The 21,682-nt window shown below is 51.0% G+C and overlaps 1 protein-coding gene across 2 annotated transcripts in view; it reads right to left on the minus strand.

Annotated features, from left to right (window-relative positions):
- ITGA11 (integrin subunit alpha 11) overlaps positions 1-21,682 on the minus strand; it is a 44,480-nt gene that overhangs the window by 8,426 nt on the left and 14,372 nt on the right. For both annotated transcript variants that reach the window (XM_014887869.2, XM_088172738.1), the window contains exons 6-22: positions 20,051-20,178; positions 19,367-19,515; positions 18,174-18,318; positions 16,939-17,104; positions 15,603-15,673; positions 15,012-15,156; positions 13,392-13,540; positions 12,408-12,548; positions 10,866-11,069; positions 9,820-9,950; positions 9,192-9,358; positions 7,433-7,575; positions 6,439-6,549; positions 5,799-5,884; positions 4,660-4,861; positions 2,627-2,725; positions 1,082-1,158 (exon numbers count right to left, since the gene is read on the minus strand). In XM_014887869.2, coding sequence (XP_014743355.2) covers positions 1,082-1,158; positions 2,627-2,725; positions 4,660-4,861; positions 5,799-5,884; positions 6,439-6,549; positions 7,433-7,575; positions 9,192-9,358; positions 9,820-9,950; positions 10,866-11,069; positions 12,408-12,548; positions 13,392-13,540; positions 15,012-15,156; positions 15,603-15,673; positions 16,939-17,104; positions 18,174-18,318; positions 19,367-19,515; positions 20,051-20,178 — 2,314 coding nt within the window. The remainder of the gene's footprint in view (positions 1-1,081; positions 1,159-2,626; positions 2,726-4,659; positions 4,862-5,798; positions 5,885-6,438; positions 6,550-7,432; positions 7,576-9,191; positions 9,359-9,819; positions 9,951-10,865; positions 11,070-12,407; positions 12,549-13,391; positions 13,541-15,011; positions 15,157-15,602; positions 15,674-16,938; positions 17,105-18,173; positions 18,319-19,366; positions 19,516-20,050; positions 20,179-21,682) is intronic.

Consider the following 21,682-nt stretch of genomic DNA (forward strand, 5'->3'; position numbering starts at 1 on the left):
AATCACCCAAATCCCCCCGGGAATTTTATTTAATAATTTTTTTTTTTTTGGGGAATGCTGAACTTTGATGCTTTTTTCCTCAAAGAGGGGTTTTTGGGAAGAAAATGATTCGGAGGGAGGTATAGGTTGTGTTGTTTTATTTTTATTTTATTTTATTTTTGGTATTATTTGCTACGTGTAATTTTGGTTTCCGGTCTCATGAATGGGTTTGTCTGATTTTGAGGTAATTGATTTAATTTTTTTTTTTTAATAAATTTTTAAATGCGTTACTGGGACTTTATTTTTGTTTTTACAAAGACTTAGGGTGGGAAGGGTTTGTTTGGTTGGTGGAACTTTGGGTTCCCCAGCAGTTTAAAGGGGTGCAGGGGAATCCTCCTCTGCTCTAATTATTGGTGACTTTATTTTAAAAAATGATTAATAATTTAGTCAATTAACAAATTATTCATTAATAATTTAATAATATTCAATTGAGTTAATTTTTCCTTTCTTTGCAGGATTTCCCCTTCTCCCTATAGGATTTTCCCCTTTTCCTTATAGGATTTTTCCCTTCTCCCCATGGGATTTCCCCTTCTCCCTATAGGATTTTTCCCTTCTCCTTATAGGATTTTCCCTTTCTTTGTAGGATTTCCCACATTTCCCAGTGGGAAATCTTTACCCGCGCAGGAATGGGGAGCGAGGAGAACTTTGTAAAATTATTTGGGGATCTTTTTCTGGGGAAATATTTGCGGTGGGAGCATGGATGAGAAAGCAGCAGTGGCTGGAGATCCAGCAGGGCCCGGCAGCTGCCACAGGCATGGAAAAATCATGGATGGAAATTCCCGGAATAAATAAAAAACAGCCAAGTTTGGGATCAGCTGGGTCTCCATGGGGTTATTCCATGGAAAACCTCTGGCTCTGGGGGGAAGAATCCCAAGGGAAGCCCAGGGAAGCTGTGGCTGCCCCTGGATCTCTGGAATTGTCCAAGGTTGGACACCCTGGGATCAGGGAAAGGGTGGGACTGGATGGGCTTTTTTTTTTTTTTTTTTCCAGCCCAAACCATTCCATGATTCCGTGATTCCAGAGGGAGGAGGCATCCCCAGACCTGCTGGCAACCATGTACACCTCCATGCTCTGCAGGAAGACGGATTTGCTGAATTCAAAGTCCAGGCGGAAAGACACCTGTGGAGAAGGGAGAAAAAAAAAAAATCAGGAAAAACATCGGAGGGAATAAAACCCCGAGTGCTGAGCAGGGACCCGATCCCATAGGGACCGAGAGAGGATTTGCAGGAATTCTCTCAGCCCCTGCCATGGGAGCAGCGAGTGGCTCCCTCTGGAAGCAGATCCCTGCAGAGGCCCGGGATGGGCGGGAAGGGGAGGCAGCTGGAGAGAGCCAACACCAATAAAATGGGATAAAACGGGATAAAAGTGATAAATGTCCCATCTGCAGTGACCTCAGACCGTCTGGGCCGGCACAGCTGACTGGAATATTAAAGCTCCCGCGGCTCCGGAGCCAAAATTCCATTTCCAGCCTGTCTTTGTTTTGGCAGGAGCGGCGCTACCTGATGGCCCACGGGCACATTCCCGACCCCCGAGCTCATGGGCAGCCAGCTCCTCCTGCAGCCACAGGCATCCCACCGGGATTTTTGGGAGCTTTAAAGCCCAGCCTGGTGCCTGAGGCTCATCCATCATAATCAAAGGAAAGTTTCATGACGGATTCGGGAGCTGGGGAGATTTTCTCTGCAGATCATGCTGGTGTTGATCTCTTTTCCCAGGGGAATATGGGGTGGAATTCCACATGGATCCTGAGTGGCTGCAGCTCCCTGCTTTTCCTTCCCCCACCTCATCCCTGAATCTGATGTTTCCCAAGAGTTTATGGCTTAGAAAAAAATGATAAACTGGAGCTGGGCTCATCCCAAATACTGGGAACACTGGTTTGGAGGATGCCACCGCCCACTGACTGAGCTGGATGCAGAGGCTCCTCAGAGCAAGGAAAACCTCTCAGGTCTGGACAATCCATCATAATCAAGGAAAGGTTTCAGATGGATTGGGAAGCTGGGGAGATTTTCTCTGCAGATCCTGCTGGTGTTGGTCCCTTTTCCCACAGGAGTACAGAGTGGGTCAGTGGAATTCCACATGGATCCTGAGCCCAGCTCCCTGGTTTTCCTTCCCCCACCTCATCCCTGAATCTGATGTTTCCCAAAGGTTTATGTCTTGGAAAAAATGATAAACTCATCATTTGGGCTCATCCCAAATACTGGGAACACTGGTTTGGAGGATGCCACCACCCAGGGGGGCTGGGACTGGGTCTAAGCAGGATCCAGAGGAACCTCAGAGCAAGGAAAACCTCTCAGGCAGGGAAGGAGCCTCATCCTGCAGGGAATCAGCTCAGCGAAGTTCCCATCCGTGGTTTGAAGCCAACATTAAATTTTTCCAAAGGTTTGGAGGTGAATTCTGTCACCTGGAGGAGCTGGGTTGGAACCTGGGGCTCTCCAGGGCAGGATCCCAACCCCCCCCCAGCTTTGAAAGATGCCCTTCAAACTCCAAAAGGGAAGAAACCAAAAGTTCATCTGTCAAATCCTGTTCAGGGCTGCCCAGATGTGACAGATGTGACCCTGGGGGCAGAATGTGGGCGCTGGGAATGCCCTACCTTGGCCTTGGCGCGGAAGAAGGGGTAGCTGACGTTGCACACCCTCCGGGAGGGGTGTCTGTCGTCACCGGCGCAGTCGATGTTGATGTCGGTGTCGTCCTGGAACGGGACAGGAGTGTCCGGGACACCGGGAATGAGCCCCGGGAGCCGGATCTTCGGGAAACTGGGAGCGCCTGAGGGGCTCAAAATGGGCCTTGGCTTTGGGGGAACAACCAACCAACCAATGGCCAACCAATGGCCAACCAACCAAAAACTAACCAACCAGTGACCAATGGCCAACCAATGGCCAACCAACCAAAAACCAACCAACCAGTGACCAATGGCCAACCAATGGCCAACCAACCAAAAACCAACCAACCAGTGACCAATGGCCAACCAATGGCCAAGCAATCACCAACCAATCACCAACCAATGACCAAGTAGTGGCCAACCAATCACCAGCCAATCACCAACCAATGGCCAACCAACCAGTGACCAATGGCTAACCAATCAATGGCCAATCAACCAATGACCAACCAAAATCAAACCAACCAATGACCAATCAGCCAGTGGTCAACCAATCGACAATCAACAACAAAACCCAACCAACCAATGACCAGCCAACAACAAGAACCAATGACCAAAACCCAACCAACAGCCAACCAACCAACAACAAGAACCAATGACCAACCGATCAACCAACCACCAACCAAGCAATGACCAAAGCCCAACCAACAACCAACCAACAACAAGAACCAATGACCAAAACCCAACCAACAACCAATGACCAAAACCCAACCACAAACCAAACCCCAACCACTGACCAAAACCCCACCAAAGGACCGTGCAACCCACCAGCCAGTCCTCCAACCCGCCCTGCTCGCTGGAGCTGGGAATCCTTCCCATGAATCCATGGATGTTCCTGGGAATGAGCATCCCTAGGAAGCAACTTCCAGTCCCCTGATTTAAATCCTCTTTATGAACTTAATTACAGAGGTGAACGAGTTTAACTGTGGTGAATGAATGAATGAATGAAGCTGAGCATTCCTGGCATTCCTGATTTTTCTGCAATGGGGTGTCCATCCTCATGGGCAGGATGAGCTATCCCAGCTTTTATCCCACAGGGGGTGAGTTCGAGCTGCTGCCTCGGGAAAAGTCCTACCCAGGAGCTGGAATATCCCAGCACCAGCCACCAGCAACTGCCTGGAGCATCCCCCCGCTCATCTGCTGAAATTATGGACTTTTTGGGGCCACAGCCACTTTTTATTTATAAGACACAGATATCCATCCCCTCTGGATGCTCCTTTATAGGGAGGGACAGCCAGGAGCCCGTTATCCGTGACTCCTCCACGACCAGCTGCAAATATCCCCTACAACCACTGCTGCCCGCTGCTTTCTGCTCCCCTCCATCCTGAGGATTTTCCCTGCTCCCCTCACTTTGCTTGGAATAATCTCCAAAAAATGCATTTTTCTTATTTTGTGGGCAGCGAGCCCCGCAATTTTCCTTTGGCACGGCTCGGAGAAAAACAAAGGAGACGGGATCTGCGGGCGGGGATGAAGTCATGGGGGGGTGAGGGAAGGCTCAGCGGCATCAGCACATTCCCAAACCTCGCTGGGAGCAGGGAGGAGCCGCACCAAGATCAAGTGAGTGGGGGAGTGAAAGTTTTGGGACACTCTGGGAGCATCCAGGGAAAGCCATTGGAGAGGTGCTGAGCCGTGGCCACATTCCCGTGATCAGCTCCTACTTCCAGGAGTTATTTCTCAGCTGCAAAAACTCGCTCCTGACGGGAACTTGGCCGTGTGCAGGGAGTATTTTTAAACAGCAGCAGGAGAAAAATAGAGGGAAATAATTTCCTCTGTGTTTGACCTTCGCTCAGGCTCTTAAAACTCAAACGTTTTTGTATTTCCAAAATAAAGAGCTGGAAGTGCTTAGAAACGGAGCCCATAAACAGCTCTGATTTATGAGCGATGGAGACAGATTTGGGCTCTGCTTTAGGCTGCAGCTTTCTCATCCAGAGCCTCTGGAAAAGGCAGGATCTGCCCCGGGAGCTCACCTTGGGGATCAAGCTGGCGAACTGGAGGTTCCTGGAGAAGGAGATGTTGAGGACGGTGCTGTAGGCGTTTTCCCCGCGGTTTTCCAGCGTGGCTTCCACGGCCACCCTCCTCCTGCTGCTCTCGATGACGAAGACGGAGGCGTCGAAGGAGAGGCTGAAGGCTGAGCAGTCCCCCCTCCGCAGCGCCCTCCGGCAGAATTCCCTGCAAGAAGGGAAATTCCCGGGATTTTACGGCTGTGGGAAGTGCACGGAAATCCCTGCTCTCCCTCTGTCCTTTTTTTTTTTTTTTTTTTTTTTATGGATTCCTCACATCGCCCGTGGTTATGGGATTTTTGGCCAATGGTGTGATGTTTTCTCAAATTATTAGGAATGGGGTGTAGGGAAAAATCACATCCTGGGGCGATAGCAAAGGTGGCTCCAAACCCCTTCCAACCTGCCCTTGGACATTCCAGGGATCCAGGGGCAGCCACAGCTGCTCTGGGAATTCCATCCCAGCCTCTCCCTACCTCTCCCATCAATCCCTCTTTTACCTAAAGCCATTCCCTGTGTCCTGTCCCTCCATCCCTTATCCCAAATCCCTCCCCAGCTCTTCTGGAGCCCCTTCAGGCCTTGGAAGGGGCTCTGAGCTCTCCCTGGATCCTTCTCTTCTCCAGCTGAACATTCCCAGCTCTCCCAGCCTGGCTCCAGAGGGGCTCCAGCCCTCGGATCAGCTCCGGGGCCTCCCTGGATTCAGGAATAATTTTCAATAGCTCTTTAACCACGGAGCTGCAGCGAGGAATAATTTCCATGAGTCAAGCCCCTAATTGGCAGGTGGGTAATGCCAGCCTTGCAGTTATTCCCTGGTATTTCCTGATCCAAATCCCTGCAACTCATCACCACGGCACCAAGTATGAGCCGGTTTGTGGATTCCCTGAAAAACCACGGATTCCTTCCAGCCAGGGAGAGGCTCAGAAGTGCCAGGGAGCACCTCAGGGAGGGCCGGGATGAGCCTGGTGGTGACGCTGGATGAAGGAGCAGCCGTGCCAGGATTTACAGAACTCAGCTCGGGGCCGGATTTTGGGGCTGGATTTCGGGGCCGGATTTCGGGGCCTCCCCCGGCTGGTGCCACTCGTGGAGGATGCTCGGGGTCACCCACTCACATGGCACTGGGAATGTCACTTCGGGCATCCAGCACCAGGTCGGGGACACAGTGCTCGTCCTCGTTGCAGCCGTTCCAGAAAGGGACCTGAGGGGACAACGAGAGCAGCTCGGTGACGATTCTTCCAGAGATAAACCTGCCCTGGTGCCTTGGCAGGTGGCACTTTGGGAGGTGACAATTTGGGAGGTGACACCTGGGGAGGTGACAATGCATTTAGGATGGCAGTTTGGGAGGTGGCACCTAAAAAGTGGCATCTGGGAGGTAGAACTTTGGGAGGTGACACTCTGGGAGGTGACACCTCAGACGTGACATTTTGGCAGATGACACTTTGGGAGGTGACACCTTGGGAGGGAGCACTTCGGGAGGTGACACCTCAGAGGTGACATTTTGGGAGGTGGCACCTCAGACGTGACATTTTGGCAGATGACACTTTGGGAGGTGGCACCTTGGGAGGCGACACTCTGGGAGGCAGCAATGCCTTTAGGATGGTACTTTGGGAGGTGGCACTTTGGGAGATGACATTTTTGGGAGGTGACACCTTGGGAGGTGGAAAATGCGTTTAGGACGGCACTTTGGGAGGTGGCACCTGGGTGATAGAACTTTGGGAGGTGACACTTTGGGAGGTGACAGCTGCTACCTACAGAGACCCTGAGCGAGGTGGGCCACCCATCATCCAGCATGGGGCCGTGCTCGGGCTGCTCCAGCTCGTAGTCGATGGAGAACGTCACCGGCTTCACGTAATCCGCCGTGTCCTGGGGCACACGGAACACGTGGGAGAGGAGCCCAGGCCTCAGCACCTCAGGGTGTCCCCCAAAGGTCCCAGATCTGCCCTGCAGCCCCAACCCAGGGCTGGGATGGAATAAAAAACGAATCCCATCTCCAAGGTCGCTCCAAGCCCCATCCGACCCAGCTTGGGACACTGCCAGGGGTTCAGGAGCAGCCACAGATCCTCTGGGAATTCCAGCCCAGCCAGGAATTCCTTCCCAATATCCCACCTGCCCCCTGGAAGCTCCCAGGAGCTCCTCCCCTGCCTCGTGCCTGGGTGCAGAGGGATGCTCTGAAGTGAGATGTTTTTTGGGCTAAATCATGAGCTCCAGCTCCATCTCCAGCCTCAAATTTCCCAAAAGTTCACAGCAGTTCAGGCCGAGGCTTGGGGCTGGGCCAGTCTGGCAGCTCGGGGCCGCCTGGCTTCCATGAGATCCTCCTCATTCCTTGGGAATGTTTGGTTTTGGCCAGGTTTGTGCATCAGCTGTTCCCTGAGAGCGAGGGATCCACCAGCTCTGCACCCCGGGGTGGGAACCTGCTGTGCCAGAGGGTGACACAGAGTGGGGGGACACCCCCAGGGACTGGCACGGGGATTGGGAAAGAAGGAGCATCCCTGATTTTGGAGCAGGAAAAGCATCAGGAAAAGCAGCGTGACCCTGGGACGAGGACACGGCTCACGGAGCACGTGGGAGCTGCGGTGATGTCACCGCTTGGGGACCCGGCAGCTGCCACGTGCTGGCAGCTCCATCCCGGACCACATCAAACCGGCGGGAAGGGAAGGGAAAGGATCCAGCGGGATGGATCCAGCGGGATGGACGAGGCTCATTCCCACCCGGAGAACAGCCCAGCCTCGTCCTGCCCCACACTCACCAGGACGTGGAAGGGGAGGGTGTGGCACAGCTCCTGCCCCGCGGGCAGCACCATTGTCCTCGGTGCCACCCGGTCACCGCCCTCGTCCAGGTGTGCCCGGGGCGAGTAGCGGCGCTCGTCGATGGTCGTGTTGTACCTGAGCCCTGCAGGGACAGGCTCAGCTCAGTCCTTGGGGCTGCACACGCCCCAATCCATGAGCAAAGAGCGGCATTCCCATTCCCTGCTGAGGGAAATCCCAGTTCTGGGAAAAGCTTCCCCTTCTCCAGATGAGGAGCTTTAGAAGTGAATTACGGCAAGACCCTGTGTAAAATCTGTGAGGGGTGGAATTCTTGGCCTCTCAGATGTTCCCGTGTTTGTCCGGAGGGATCAGAGCACACCCCTCACCTGGATGATTTACGGAGTCCCTTTGTTCCCTGCACTGCTCTTGGAAAGAAACTGGAGATTCCCAACCGAGCAGGGATTTTGGAGAACCACAGAATCTCAGAATGGTTTTTGGGTTGGAAGGGACCTTAAATCTCATCTCAGGGACACCTTCCACTGTCCCAGGGTGCTCCAACCTGGCCTTGGACCCTCCCAGGGATTCAGCTTCTCTGGGAATTCCATCCCAGCCCCTCCCCACCCTCCCGGGGAACAATTCCTTCCCAATACCCCATCTAAATCTCTCCTCCTTCAGCTTAAAGCCATTCCCTGTGTCCTGTCCCTCCATCCCCAGTGTCCCCAGTCCCTCTCCAGCTCTCCTGGAGCCCCTTCAGGCAGTGGGAGGGGCTCCAGAGTTTCTCTGGATTCTTCTCTTTTCCTGACCGGACACCCTCATCTTTCCCAGCCTGGCTCCAGAGCACAGGGGCTCATCCAGGGGGTGACTCTTCCGTGTGGAAATAAAGATAAAAATCAAATAAATAAGGAAATCCCACTCAGATTTTTTTTTTCAGCAACAGGGAGGAAAATGCTGGGTTTGAGAGCACAAAGCAAAACTCTTGCCCTGGGTGATGGGAGTTTTTCCTTTGGCTTTGGATCCCGGTTTTCCTTGGACAGTGCTGCTGGCTTGCAGGGGCTGAGCTGCCATCGCTTCCCTGCTCCGCTGACTCCCGGGAATCCGCCGGGGGGACTCGGGGTCACGGCACCATCCAAGGGTTTAACAGGAGAGCTGGCCAGCTCCTCAGATTCCCTGGGATGTTGTGGAAAGTGCACATCTGGCCGGCAGATGTGTCCCGCTGCTGCAGCAGGAGGGATGGAGGAGCCCTGCGGAACGCGGGCCGGGCACGTCCTCTCCTGCCCCACTGGGGTGACATTCCTGTCACACGGAGCAGGGAAAGGCAAATCCCAGCAGAGCTCAGCCCCGGGAATAGCTGAGGGATGAGGTGGGATTTATCCTGGGGGTGTTTCTGTGGCTGAGCCATCACCAGAGCCTGGAAACTCGGCCGGGATAGGGACAAAGGTGAGTGGCACAAAAGTGACAGGTGGACACGTGAGCTCCTCCAAGCTCCTGGATTTCCATCCCAAAAGTTGGGTTTCCCACGGGGCTGCAAACCTGAGCAAGGCAAGAATTGGAATTTTGGCATTACCCACGCTGGCAGCCTGGAAGTGAGTAAAATCTGAGTGGCATTTCCTTATTTATTTGATTTTACCTTTATTCCCACACGGAAGAGTCTCCCCTTGGTTGAACCCCTGTGCTCTGGAGCCAGGCTGGGAGAACTGAGAATGCCCAGCCAGGAAAAGAAAAGAACCCAGAGCGAGGCAGGAATTGTGATTTTGGCCTCACCCACGCTGGCAGCCTGGAAGTGAGCGGAGAGGAAGAGGGCGGTGAAGCAGACGAAGGCTCTCATGCACGTCGCCTCCTTCCCGTTGCGCTTGCAGTCCTTGGTGAAGATGTTGATCTTGGAGGGCTCGAAGCGGAGGCTGGCGTTGATCTGGACCACGCTGCGGGACCTGCGGGGTGGGGACAGGGCACGGGATGGGCTCTGGGTTGGGATGGGACATCCCGGGAGCTCCCACTGCTCCAGGTTTGCCTTTTCCGCTCCGTTTTTGCGGAAGGTTGGGAAGACCCGAGGGCCTCTCCAAGCAGGGTGACCCATCTCGGCTGGGCATGGCCACCCTCCATCCCAACAGCTTCAAGGGACTCCCCAAACATTAATTAACATTTAAAAATATTGCTCTAATTAAATCAAGACTGTGTGGAAATCCCCACAAATAAATTTGGAACTTCTGGAGAACTGAGGATGAAACTCAATATCAAACCAGCTCCGGCATCTTTTTAGGGCCTGAGGGTACAGAGATCCCACAGCCCTGCAAAACGGGGGGTGGATATTCAGGAAAGAGGGCTTGGATTGTTGGGATTCGCTGGATTTCCCAGGATTTGGGCAGAGGGCACCAAAGGATGCCAGGCTCACCAGAGCAGCACGGCGTTGCCCAGCGAGCCCACGGCCAAATCCACGAGCCCGTCCTCGTTCAGATCCAGCTGCCCGTGGATGCTGCACCCAAAATACATCAGGCCCGGAGCGAGGTCGGCGGCCGCGATCCTCTGGAAAAAGGAACGGACACAATCCAGGCTGGAATTCCAGCAGGAACGTCCCTGCCTGCCAAGGGTTTGCCAGGCTGGCTCCAAAAATCCCCCGTCCCAGGAGGTTGCACTAAATGTGATTTTCTAGGGAATGAAAGCAGTTTCTCTTTGGAGACAGCATCCAAAATTCCTGCTGGATTTGCCCTATTTAATTTTATAGGAGGAAAGGAAAGGAAAGGAGAGGAAAGGAGAGGAAAGGAGAGGAAAGGAGAGGAAAGGAGAGGAAAGGAGAGGAAAGGAGAGGAAAGGAGAGGAAAGGAGAGGAAAGGAGAGGAAAGGAGAGGAAAGGAAAGGAAAGGAAAGGAAAGGAAAGGAAAGGAAAGGAAAGGAGGAAATTTATAATTAATCAATAAATCTATAGCATTCCCTTGCAATTAATGCCAAACATCACCTCTAATTCCAAGCCCTTTTCCTGCTATTCCATGGAATAATTTCGGTTGGAAAAGCCATCTAAGATTGTCCAACCACCCCCCTGCCAAGCTGCCAAGCCACCACCCGTGTCCCCAAGTGCCACCTCCACACTCCTGAAATCCCAGCAGGGATGGGGACTCCACCATGGATTGAATTCCAACGTTTTGCCTTGGGTGCCTCAAAAGAGGGAATATATGGCCATAATAATTAGCATAGCTAGGCAACTTATTTAATTATTATTTAAATAATAACAATAAATAAATTTAAAAAATATATAATAATAAAAGTAATAAATTTTTTAAAAAAATTATAAAGAATTAAATAATAATATAAAATAAACATTAAATAATTAAATAACTAAATCCAGGGTTGTGGATTTATCCTGCTCCATTAGTCCTTAAAACAGCGAAAAATGAGATTTCCTTCCACGGAGCACAAGGAAAACCAAACCCAGGGAAGCCCCACCTGCTTGTACTTCTTCAGGATGGTCTCCTGGAATCCCAGGAAAACGTAAATGGCTCCGTGGTGCTCGTCCTCCAGAGGGGCCCCCACCACCAGGTCGTTGTAGGAGTCCTGGTTGAGGTCGGGGACGGCGGCGATGCAGGAGCCGAATCGGGAATTCTGGTAACTCTGCAGATCCACCAGGGCCCCGCGGGGAACAAAGAGGTTCTGCCAAGGGAAAAAAGGGAGGAAAGGAATTCCCAAAAGGATTCTGGAAAGGGGAGAAAGCCTCGAGTGAAGGAGTGGGATGTGGGAGGGATTCTCCAAGGAAAGGGGTGGGAGCATTCCCAGGGATGTGGGATTTCGGAGCCCTGAGCCCCCCAGCCAGCCCCACTTCTGCTTGGCACCCTACAAAAAGAATTCTTCATCATTATCATCAGAGTCACTATTATCATCATTATTATCATTATCATCATCATCGTTATCATCAGAGTCACTATTATCATCATTATTATCATTATCATCATCATCGTTATCATCAGAGTCACTATTATCATCATTATTATCATTATCATCATCATCATTATCATCAGAGTCATTATTATCATCATTATTATCATTGTCACTATTATTATCATCATTGTTATTATCACTATCATCATTATCATATATATAATAATAGTACCATATTAATGTAAATCCCATAATAAACATAATTTCAATAATAATAAATATCCAATAATAATAACAAAAAATACTCCATATTAGAGATCAATTCCATAATGAACTCCACAAGAGCAAGTATTCCATAATGATAATAATAGTAATAGTAAATAGTTATTCCATATTAATAATACAGTCAATAGTAAATATAAATTCCACAAGAATAAATATTTAATAATAATGATGATGCTAATGATGATGATGCTAATGATGATGATTATGACAATAATGATGACGACGATAATGATGATGACGATAATAATTATGGTAATGATGATGATGATAATTATGACAATAATAATAATGACGATGGTAATGATAACGGTGATGACAATGATGATGATGCTAATAATGATGCTAATGATGATGCTAATGATGATAATTATGACAACAATAATGATGACAGTACTAATGATAATGATGCTAATGATGATGGTAATGATAATGATGATGACAATAATAATAATAATAATGATAATGATGACAATAATGATAACAATGATAATGATGATGACAATAATGATAATGATAATAATGATAATAATGATGACAATAATAAAGATGATAATGATGATCGTGATAATGATGATCGTGATAATGATGATCGTGATAATGATGATCGTGATAATGATGACGATGATAATGGTGACGATGATAATAAAGGTGACGATGATAATAAAGGTGACGATGATAATAAAGGTGACGATGATAATAAAGGTGACGACAATTAAGATGACAATTAAGATGACAATTAAGATGACAATTAAGATGACAATTAAGATGACAATTAAGATGACAATTAAGATGACAATTAAGATGGGGACATCCCCGGGTGGCACTCACCCCCTGCCGGCCGTACACGTAGACCTTGCCCCTCTCCCTGCCCTCGCTGAAGAACATGGGCGCTGCCACCAGCAGCACGTCCGTGACGCCGTCACCGTTCACGTCCAGGGAACTGATCTCGCTGCCGTAGTAGGAGCCGATCTGGAGGACACAGGCTGGGTGTTGGAGCCCAGAAATGGAGAGTTCCAGGCACTGAGCCCCTGGAAAACACTGCTTTGGGCCTTGGAAAACACTGCTTTGGGCCTTGGAAAACTAACACTGCTTTGGGCCTGGGAAAACTAACACTGCTTTGGGCCTGAGGCCTTGGAAATGGCTTCTAAATACGAGTGGTGAAATGGAAACCACGAGTGTGTAGTGAATTAGAAGTGTGTGCTCTCACAGGGTGATGGCTTTTAAATTTGATGTTTTTATGGTATAGTAACAGATATGGGACAAGATGGAGATTTTTGGGCCTTGCCTCTTTCTTTGTTCATCTTTCTTCTTCCTTCCCCTTCATACATTTCAGGTAGCAGTTTCTGGTGGTTCAGTCAGTGTCACTCTGAGGGTCATGGGGATTCAGTTATTGGGTCAAAAGTATAAATAATATCGGTGTTAATTCTCTATTGGACTGTTTAGCCTTAAAAGACCTTGTAGCAGCTGCCTCTGTGGCCGTTTTTCTTCAGTTCTAGCAAAAAGCTGGAAGTGCTGTCGCACTTTCTGTAATTTATGATAAGATATAATGAACAACCAAGCCCAAACACGAGAAAAACCTTTTCAACCGTGTTTCTTTTAATCCTGGCTGTGAGGATGAGACTAATTGACAAACCACTAATTAAGCAGTGCAACCACAGTTGGGAATGGTGGAATCATTCCCTGGGACATTCCTTGGAGTTATCCACAGGGACACCCACAACCCACGGCGCCGCCGGGACGTTCCAGCTTGGGGAAAATCCAGGTTGATTTTTCCACGGGGAAGGAAGGAAAAGAATTCCCGGCTGGAATTACCTGTTCCCCCTTGAGGGCCTGGTGGATGGTGAGGTTCCTGTTGCTGTGCATGTTGAACAGGATGACTTTGCCCGTGTGGTTGAAGCGCGGCGCTCCCGCCACGTAAATCCGCTCGCGCTCGGTGGAGACCACGGAGGAGACGGTGTAGCCTGGGAAGGGACGGGCACGGAGTGAGAATTCCCTGCCTGCTCCCAGGATCTGCGCTCACACAGCTCTGGCCGCTTCCCAGAGAGGGAAACTTAAAAAAAAATGGATTTTTCCAAAGATAAAATCACCCAGATGATTTTATCAACCTGTGCCGGGAGTTTTGGCGCTGCCTGATTTTGCACTTCCTGTGCAAATCCTTCATTTGTTGAAGGCAAATTCAATTCCTGCAATTCTTACAATTCTGAGTGTTTTATTTCATGGCTCCCATCAAGCTGGACAAACCCTCGTGAGGTGCTGAGTGTTGGGAAGTTGCAGCTCCCGCTGCTCCGCTCCTCTGGGAACACCGTGCAGGAAAAGCTTTGCTGTCAACATTCCCGGTCCAATGAAAGCCATGAATCCATCAAAACCACTCCTCCTTTTGGGAATAACCCTGCCTGAGCAATCCCCTTTTCCTACCGGGATCACCCCCTGGGCTGTGGCACTTCCATGGCTGCAGATGGGATTTTTGTAGGAATATAAAGCTGGGGCTGCCAAATCCCAAGTCCAGGTTCCTGAGCTTTCAGGCTCGGGTTTAAATTCCACTTAAATCCTTAGAAGTGGAACAGGATGCCCAGAGAAACTGTGGCTGCCCCACGCCTGGAATATTCCAACCCCAGGCTGGACTGGGCTTGGAGAAACCTGGGATAGGGGAAGGTGGAATGGGACGAGCTTTAAGTTCCTGCCCAAGCCAGATCATTCCGGGATTCTGGGATTCAAAGTCTGGCCAATCATGAAGCTGAATCACATTCCCTGGAATCACATCCAGTTGAATTTTGAGTATCTCCTGGGGTTTCCAGATGGTTTCTCTTTCCCTAAAAATTCCCCTCCTGGAGGGATATTCCCAAACCAAGCATCAGCCCTGAGCCCCCCAGGCTGCTCCTCAGTGGGATACACCAGCATTCCTGAATATTCCCAGATTTCTCCCTCCAGGCAGTGGGAGAGAGAGCCCAGCTGAGCTTCCACAGGGATTCCCATGTCCCAGCTCCGAGGGACACCCCACGGATGAGCCACGTGTCCACATTCCCAGGGAAGAGCCTGGGAGGTGCTGATCCCACAGAATCCCACCGCTCTCCCCCCCACATCTCCGAGGAGAGGCTGCTTTTCACACAATTTGGGCTGAGATTTTTATTCCAGAGCCTCGGTGGCTGCACATGGAATGGATTAACCCAGCAGGTATTTCCTGCCTAGGCATGAAATTCCATCGGCGCTTTGAGACCATTCCAAGAAAAGCTGCGGATGACCCGCGGCTGGCTCGGCTGCTCCTGAATTGAAATCAAATTTAAATTTAAATTCGTGCCCTGCTCCGGGGTTGCAGCCGAGCTCTTCCCAGGTGAGGATGCCCCTGTGCTGCATCCCATCAGGAATCTCTTATTTTTAAGGATAAAATCCCGAATTTCCCCCCAGTGGCAGCACGGCCTCGTTCAGCTTTCCCACCTAAATACGCTCCGTGGTTTTTCAGCTCCTCGGGGAATTCCTGCAGGTAGGATTCCCGCAGAGGAATGACCTTCCCGCTGCTGGTTTCCTTCAGGACAGCTCCATTCCAGTCGTAGGCTCCCACTGCTCCCAGCAGGATCCCGTCCTGTGGGAAAACAGGAGTGGTTTGATGGGATTTCTTCCCAAGTGGAGGCGATTCCATCCCTCTGATCCCACACAGACCGTTCTTCCAAAAAACACCTGGAGTGCTGGAGGGTTTTAAAAATGTTGGAATGGAATTTCCATCCTATTCCTGTTTTTTTCCAATGGGTTTTTTCTCTGCAGGAATATTCCCAAACACTTTTTCCATGGATATCCCAGCACGTCCTTCCCAAAAGGGAGGGAGGAATACTTGGCTCTCCCAACACCTCCCTTTCCCACGGGATAACCCAGCAGCATTTCCTTATCCTCATATTAATGATTTAAATTCATAATTAATAATTTGTCCCAAATCTCAAATCTCCCACCTGGAGTGGGGGGTGATAAACAGGATAAGGCAGGAGCCCAAAAAATAAATTAAAAAATTTAAAATTCCCACATTTCCTCTCTTACTTCCACAACGTGGGATGAAAATCCAGTCTGGGACATTTCCAGTCCAAAGGAGATCTCGTTCTTGTTGGTTCCTTAAAAAATAAAAATAAAAAAAAAAAAAAAGGGAATTTGTGTTTAGTGGGTTCCCATCCCATTCCAGCCCTTCCTTGAGCAGAGACACCTTTCCCTATTCCAGGGATGTACACTTCCAGGAATCCAGCAAATCTGGGAATTCCATTTCAGCCCCTCCCCACCCTCCCAGCCAGGAATATCCCATCTCAATCTCAACTCTTCCATTCTGAAGCCATTCCCTGTGTCCTGTCTCTCCATCCCTCATTCCCAAATCCCTCTCCAGCTCTCCTGGAGCTCCTTCAGGTGCTCTGAGGATTCCCTGGATCCTTCCCTTCTCCAGGTGAGCATTCCCAGCTCTCCCAGCCTGGCACTCTCCACCCTTGGAGCAGCTCCAGGGTCTCCTCTGGTCTCATTCCAGCAGCTCCAGGTCCCTCTGACGATCCCATTTCTCCCTAAATCCCCCAATTCCACAACCTCGTGTCTTAGGAGGTCTGGGGGCTCTGCTGGGGGGCAGCTTCTCCCCTTGCAGAGCTGCAAGATCACCCAAAAACCGGGAATTCGGAGGTTTTTACTTCCCAGTTCCAACTGGGAGAATTCCTCATCCAGGGCAACTTCCACGGGGAAGCGCCAGGGTGGATGGAGAAAACTGGGAAAGTTGTGGGGAGTTTGTGAGCTGGTTTGAGCTAAAATCCCCCAAATTCAAGATGTTTCATTCCCAGTGTGATTCCTCCATCTTCTGTTCCAGTTGTGCATTCCAGGCTGCATATTTCCTCTGAAATTCGGATAAATTTAGTTCGGGAGTGCAACGAAGTTGTCACAAGAGCTGACATTTAAGACAGAAATATTTCCTGATATTTCATTCCAGCCAAAAAGCCGAGATCCCAACGTTATTCCTGTAATCTCCTGATGTCTGGCACCCCAGGAAGCTCCTGTGTGGGTTTTCCTGTTTATAACCCTGGAATTTGATGGATGAGGAAGACACGGACGCCCAAATTCCCCCCATACCAAATCTCCAAGGTTTTCTATAAAAAGGAGAAATAAAAATCAAAGCCACCAGAATTCCGGCGGCCGGAATGAGGTGTGTCCTTTGGAAAAGGGATCTCTGCTCCCCATATCTGAGGGATCTCTGCTCCTAATAAAGACATTTCCTTAAATCTGAAGATACTCCAAGCAGGATTTTAGGCTTTACTGCAGAATCCACGTCCAAATTCTGGGGGGAAAGAGGGACCAGCAGCACATTCCCGGGCTGGGATGCTGGGATGTGCCAGGGAGGAGCATCCCTCACCTTCCAGGCTGAAAATCCTTTCTCCCAGAGCATCCACGATGTCCTTGAGCGCCGCCTCGTCGGTGACATTGAAGAAGTGTTTGTCGTCGGGGTCGCTGGCGATGAATTTGATCTCGTTCAGGAACGCCTCGGGGTTGATTCCTCTCCTGTTGTAATAACCCAGGACCTGGTTTTGGGAACAAAACGCGAGAATTCCGTGGAGTTGGAATTCCCGGATGGTTTGGGTTGGGAGGGATCTTAAAGCTCATCCCGTTCCATGGGCAGGGACAACTTTCTCTATCCCAAGGTTGCTCCAAGCCCCGTCCAGCCTGGCCTGGGACATTTCCAGGGATGGGGTCAGCAGCTCCTCGGGGCCGTTTTCCCAGGATGGATAAAACCATCCCAAAGCCCTTTGTGGGAGAAGCCCCATCCTCGGATCTGACACCATTTTGTGGGACCAAACCGAGGAACTGCTGCAATTCCTCCAGGCTGGACATTCCTCATGGAATTTGGGGTCCTGCCTCTCCCTGGTTCCAGCAACAGCTCCGGCAGCCAAATCCTGAGCAGAGCATCCCAAAAGCAGCACCGGCCACAGGGAGCTCTTGGAATATTCCAGGAGCGTTGGGGATAGACAGGACCCCTTGGAATTCTCCAGGAACAAGGGGGGACGGACAGCCACAAGGAGATCTTGGAATGTTCCAGGAGCAGTGGGGACAAAGAGGATTTCTTGGAATTCTCCAGGAATGGTGGGGATGGACAACCACAAGGAGCTCGTGGAATACTCCAGGAGCAGTGGGGACGGACAGAACCCCTTGGAATTCTCCAGGAGCATTGAGAATGGACAAGTACAAGGAGCTCTTGGAATTCTCCAGGAGCAGCGGGGATGGACTGTCCTGGTGTTTTGGCATTCCTGGAACACTCAAGGACCCCTTGGAATTCTCCAGGAGCAGCAGGGATGAGCTGCCCTGGTGTTTTGGCATTCCTGGAACACTCAAAAACCCCTTGGAATTCTCCAGGAGCAGCGGGGATGAGCTGCCCTGGTGTTTTGGCATTCCTGGAACACTCAAGGACCCCTTGGAATTCTCCAGGAGCAGCAGGGATGAGCTGCCCTGATGTTTTGGCATTCCTGGAACACACAAAAACCCCTTGGAATTCTCCAGGAGAGGGGAGGATGAGCCGTCCTGGTGCTTTGGCATTCCTGGAGCACGGCCGAGCTCCACAGGAGCTCCCCCAACCCACGCGTGGCCCCCGCTCACCGCCACGGCGTATCGGGTGACGTTGTCCCTCTCGCTGTCCTCGATCACCTTCTCCAGGTCTGGGCTGTCGTGGGACTCTCCATCTGTGATGACAATCATTACTCTCTTTGCCCCTTTCCGGCCACCTTTCCGAAACGCTTCCGAGCTGCAAGGGAAGAGATGCCCCGGGCTGCTCAGCCCCGCCAGCGCCGCCCCAGCGAGCCCGCCCCGAGGTGTCCCTGGGGCTGCTGCCCCTCGGGGAGGTGCAGGAACCCTCGGGAGATGCTTTGGGATGGGGATTGACTCCCCCCCTTTTTTTTTTTTTTTTTTTTTTGTTTGTTTGGGTTTTTTTGGGTTTTTTTTGTTTTTTTTTTTTTCGGGAAATAAGGCGTTAATTCAACAAAATGGGATGAGGGAACGGATCTTGAGTTGGCCAGCGGAGTTTTCTCCTTGGCTCGCGGGTTCTTTCCTCGTGAGGGAAGATTTCTTCACCCAGTGGTCCATCCCTGCCCAAATCCCGCTATTTTGACAAAGCACGGTCCCAAATTCCAGCGTATTTATGGAAAAGGGGCACTGGGCAGGGCTGGGGGCTCTGTGTGACACAAATCATTCAGGACTGGGCTCGGATCTGGCCAGGATCCATCTAAAACTTTTCCGAGCTGCCCAGGGAGGTGCTGGAATTGCCATTCCTGCAGGGATTTCAAAACCACATGGATGTGGCACTTGGGACACGGTCAGTGGTGGCCCTGGCAGTGCTGGACTTGGTCTTTGACCTCTTTTCCAATCTAAAATTCCACGATCTGCAGCAGGAATAGTGCTTGGGAAAAGCGCAGGAGCAAGGATTTGTCCCTGGAAAGGGAGGAGATGGAGCTGTCCCGAGTTCCTGGGGATTTCCAGGGGAGCTCCAGTTCCTGGGGCTGAATTTAAAGGCTGGGAGCTCATCCCAGGGAGAGGACACAATTCCAGAGCCTGCTCCAGCTACAAATGAGGACGGAGCAGTTTTTTGGGAAGCGCCGTTGGCAAAAACTTCCCACAAATGACATTTTCCTCCGAACCCCGGTGATTCCCCCGTTTGTAAGCGGCAAGGAAAACAACGGGAGAGGGAAGGAAGGGGGGGGAGAAAAAAAATTAGGATTGGAAGATTTTCCTGGGAATGGAATGGGGGTTTCCCGGGAAGGGGAGGGGGGTTTTCCTGGGAAGGGGAAGGGTTTTACCGAGCGAACTCAATGCCGTAGGCGGTCCTGGTCTCGGTGCCCCCGCGCTGCTCGATGTGGCTGGCGGCCGCCACCACGTCCTGCACGGACCTGTAGTCGTTCAGATGGAACTCATGGACCACGTCCTCTCCATACTGGACAACTCCCACCTGGGAATGACGGGAATGTCACCAAAAACGCCGACAGGACGAGGTCTTGCTTTTCGGAATCACCGCTGGAATTCCATCGCTCGCTCGTTCCCGGTTTTCCCTCCATGGGGTCATTCCTAATTCCCAGTTTTGTGGCTCTCCCCTCCCTGCTCTGCTCCCAGGTTTTGGGGTGATCCAGATGTGCCGAGCCCCACTGTGCCAGTCTGGACCCACAGCATTTCCAGGTGGGGCCAAACTGAGTTATTTGGGAAAATTTGAGGTTTTCCTGCTCAAATCCTGGCCCAAATTCCTGCCTAAATCAACCCGTGATTACTTGGAGCAAGAGCATGGAGAGCTCCTTTCCCTGGAGTTTCATCCTCCCTGTTCCCACTGGGATGTGGGATCCCTCCATAGCTCACTTAGGGATATTAATGGGAGCGTTTTTTTCCCCATGGGATGAGTTAAAAATCCCAATATTTTGACAAATCCCAGCATCTTGACAGAAAAGGGACATTGGGAATGGCCCTGGGACGACACAAACAGTTCAGGACCTCACCTGGATCTGGCCAGGACCGATGTAAAACTTTTTCAGGATATTTATCAGGAAGTGCTGGACTTCCACCCACGGATAAATGCTGTTGGATCCATCCAGAACGATGATGATGTCCATGTAGGTCTGGCATCCTGTGGAAAATCCAGGGATTTATTAAAAGTCCTTTTGCAAAGGGGCAGATTTATGGCTTCACTTCCAGCCAGGTACTTCCTCTTAGGATTTCTTGTGGGGGAAAAAAAAAAAAAAATCGGATTTCAGTCATTTGGGGCTGCAGCAAGGTGGGGAGAAGCCACAGGAATCCTCTCTGCCGAGAAAAGATGGGATGACTTCCTAGGAATAACACCCAGCAGCATCATTTGGGATTCAGCTTTGGAATTTGATCCTGACAAATATCATTCCACACTTCAAAGAGGAGCAGGACGCGGCTCCTTTCCTCCCGCAGAGCCGTTCCTGATCCCTGAGTCACTCCCAGCCCTGCCATGGAACACGAGGCGGGCATTTCCTCCCTTCCCATGAAATCCTTGGCCAAAAACCCCGGAGGGGACCCCAGGGCTCGGCTCTGCAGCCGGAGCAGGAAGGATTTAAGGATTTTTTTCCAGTGGGGAAAAGTCGCTCGGGATCATCTCAGCCTTGCCGGTATTTTACGGGGTTCCTTGGAAAAGTCCTGGATGATCCCGGATTTCAGAGATTTATCAGCTGCTCTTTCACCCTTTAGGTTTTTATGGGTGAAAGGATCCATGGATTGGAGTCTCATGGATCACTGGGATCCTCTGCGTGCATCCATCTCCATCCCCATCCCGGGAATCAGGGAGAGGAGCCGGCCCTGCCTCCCACTGAACAAACACTTCCTAAAACTCCCGAAAATCCCAATTATCCTTTGCAGCCAGGGCTGGAACATAACGAGGGAAGTGACACTGGGAATTTGATGATGCCTTTACCACCTTGATCCTGAAAATCCCATTTTTCCAAGCCCCTCTTGATGCCCTGGGAATTTGGTGGTAGGCTCTGCCTTTCCTGCCTCGATCCCCCCCAGATCCCATTTTTCCCACCCCATATCTCTGCCCTGAGGGGTTCTGGAGCCAGGGAATCACATCCCATGGGATGAGGAGCTCCCAGGGGCAGGACAGGTTTATGGGAATCCTTCCCAGCTCCAGGAAAGCCAGGAAACTTCATTTAAACCCTCCAAAATAAAATCCTGGCTCCAAATTCCAACATATTTAACTCCTGGTCAGTGAGGACTTTGTTTTGTGCAGCCAAACCGGGATTGGAGCAGGGATCAGAGCGGGGACTGAATCAGGGATCGGAGCAGAGATCGGAGCTGGGATCAAAACAGGGGTCGGAGCCGGGATCAAAACAGGGGTCGGAGCCGGGATCAAAACAGGGGTCGGAGCCGGGATCACAGCTGGGACTGAATCAGGGATTGGAGCAGAGATTGCAGTTGGGATTGGAACAGGGATCGCAGCCGGGATCAGAGCTGGGATCGGATCAGGGAGGGGATCGGGGATGGGATCGGGGATCAGAACCGGGATGGGATCGGGGATGGGATCGGGGATCAGAGCCGGGATGGGATCGGGGATGGGATCGGGGATCGCAGCCGGGATGGGATCGGGGATCGCAGCCGGGATGGGATCGGGG

This window comes from Sturnus vulgaris, chromosome 13, assembly GCF_052056855.1.
Source record: "Sturnus vulgaris isolate bStuVul1 chromosome 13, bStuVul1.hap1, whole genome shotgun sequence".
Taxonomy (NCBI): Eukaryota; Metazoa; Chordata; class Aves; order Passeriformes; family Sturnidae; genus Sturnus; species Sturnus vulgaris.